The sequence below is a fragment of the Procambarus clarkii genome, chromosome 37 (assembly GCF_040958095.1).
Source record: "Procambarus clarkii isolate CNS0578487 chromosome 37, FALCON_Pclarkii_2.0, whole genome shotgun sequence".
In the NCBI taxonomy this organism is placed as follows: domain Eukaryota; kingdom Metazoa; phylum Arthropoda; class Malacostraca; order Decapoda; family Cambaridae; genus Procambarus; species Procambarus clarkii.
Genome location: NC_091186.1, coordinates 41,557,738 through 41,560,122, shown reverse-complemented (window position 1 = coordinate 41,560,122; position 2,385 = coordinate 41,557,738). Strand labels below are relative to the sequence as shown.

Sequence of the window (2,385 nt, the reverse complement as noted above, 5' to 3'; positions counted from 1 at the left end):
CGACTCCGGAACCTTGTAACGGAGCCAGAAAGGGAACGAAGTCCCAAACCAGAACGCGGACGGATCCATTTCCGAGGCATAATCCGGGTCACGCAGGAGGTAAGCTGCAAAGGCCGCTCGCACCACACCAGGTTGGATGCGATAAGCCAGAAACCTCCGGAAGGATGGAACCGACGTACCCGGGGGAACACGGAACCGAACCCGGGCAGGGGCCGACACCAAATCCAACTCGTACGCAGAGGGGGGAAAAGAAAACCCCACTCCTTGTAACAATAAGCCCCGCTTAGAGGGAAGAAAAACCCAGGCGGGGTCCAGCGGGGCCCAAGGCCCCCAAGTCAGCCCCTGCCCAGCCTCGAGGTCCTTCACCACAGGACCCGAGGCCGAGTCCTCTCCCCAAGCCCCGACCCCACAAGACAAGGACAGAGCAGCCGGAAAAGCTGGAGGAAGGGGGGGCCCACTGGTCAGACCCTGAAGCTTCAGCTGGGAGACAAGACTCGAATGCCTCTGCCGCCCCCCCGGAAGGGGAACCCTTAGAAGCTGCCCGAGTCTCGAGATCAAGTAATCCCTGCTCCGACCCCGAAATCCTCAGACGCTTCGGGGCCGGAAGCAGGGGAGGGGACCAGAACGAACAGAAGGGGAAGGACGAGGAGGTGCGGACTGAACCAGGATCAAAGCGACCCCACCCCCAAGTCCGGGTCTCGAAAAGCAAAGCGGGGCAGCCCTGGGTCATCCGGGGGAGCAACCAACCGAGCGCGTTGCAACAGACGAAACCTAGATTGCAATGCACGCGCCGCCTGTACCCAAATAGAATCATCAGAGGATTGGGTAAATTGAGTCACAAACAAGCAGCAACACTCACAGGACTCAGGGTCGAAAGTATCACCGACCCAACAGGCAGCGTGGCAGAGTCAAAAACAATGAGGGTCACCCTGAGACAAGGGGACCGAGCAACCCTCAAACTCGCACACAGCGAGTGGGGACTCCGGGGTCACATCCATCGGACCCACGCGCCCCCTAGGGGATTCCCAGGGTCCTGAGCGTTTACTTTAAGAGGACTCGCGCTCAGGTAGTCCCAGGCAGGGTGCTGCAAACCGGCACCCAAAACTACCAAGCAAACTTCTAAAGCTGAACCCCAGGGACGTGTACACTCACGGGGACCTAGCAGGGGGCGCCACCGAGGAGAACAGTGGAAGGGCAAAAACAAACTGAATAAAATGACAGACCCCCCACCAGGCAAAAACAAACAGAAAAACAAAACCCCGCAAGAGGACAGCGAACCCCAAGGAACAGAGCCGGCCGCGATGTCGGGAAATACAAGCTGAGCAGCACCCTGCGCCCCAACCAGTGCAAACTGCCTCTTACCTGCCGGTAACAAGGGAGAACAGAACACCCAAGAGCCCAACAGGCGGCCGGAAAACCGAAAGGTAAAACGGACCAGCAGAGGCAGACCCCGAGGAGCCTGTGGAAGGTGGCCCCAAGCCCCAAGGGCAGTACTTACAGGGCACCTAGGGAAGGCAGCACTAGGCATGCAGCCCGAGTACTGAAGATAACTCCTGGCTCTCGCACCCACAAAACCAACACCACACGCAAAGCACAGTGCAGTAGCGACACCGGAGCCAGAGCACACAACCATCGCCTATAGCATCAGCCTCAAGAACTGAGGTATGGGTAGCCTTTGCGGGGGTCTGGGGCTCCCCCTTCCCCCTCCCGGGGAGGTGGGAGCTGCGCAGACAGCGGCGCGGCAGTGTGTGACGTCACACTAGTTTGCTTGTTTTCGGTTGGGGAGTTCTATCCACTAGTTCGGTTTTTGGTAGCAATTTTAACCAGAATAGGGGTTTGTTTTGGGGCGCTTACCTTTCTGGGTTCCTGTTCCGGTCGATGGCAGACATAGAATGCTTCCAACCACACGGGGGCTTCTATATGCCATTGTTCCCCTTGCCTCTCTGAGGGGGCCAGGTTCTGGCTCGTGGTCCCCGGTAGGCCTAAGAACTCCATACACATGACTGATGCCAAAGTCTGACATTAGCATATCAGCCTGAGATAGCTCCGGGGAGCCGACGGGGCTCCCCCCAGAAAAGCAAGAGTAACCCCTGTCCACAAATGAGGTGATCTCACAGATGTTAACAACTACAGACCTATATCAATCCTGCCAAACTTGTCAAAAATATTTGAAAAACTAATCTACAAGCAACTTTACTCTTTTCTCAACTATTTTCTTTATTATTATTATTTACTATTATCTTTATTATGTATTTTCTTTACAACTTTTCTCAACTTATCTCAACAATGGTATTTGTGCTTGGGGTTCTACTACCCAAAATCATTTACGTCCTCTAATTACTCAACACAAAGCTGCTATTAGGACAATATCTCACTCTAGCCCCA

The 2,385-nt window shown here is 55.1% G+C and overlaps 1 protein-coding gene across 1 annotated transcript in view; it reads right to left on the bottom strand.

The window, feature by feature from the left end:
• Positions 1 to 2,001, bottom strand: part of LOC123753225 (uncharacterized) — a 94,556-nt gene extending 92,555 nt beyond the window's left edge. The window contains exon 1 of the mRNA XM_069336971.1: positions 1,855 to 2,001. Within this exon, the coding sequence (XP_069193072.1) occupies positions 1,855 to 2,001 (147 nt within the window). The remainder of the gene's footprint in view (positions 1 to 1,854) is intronic.
• Positions 2,002 to 2,385: the final 384 nt, after the last annotated feature.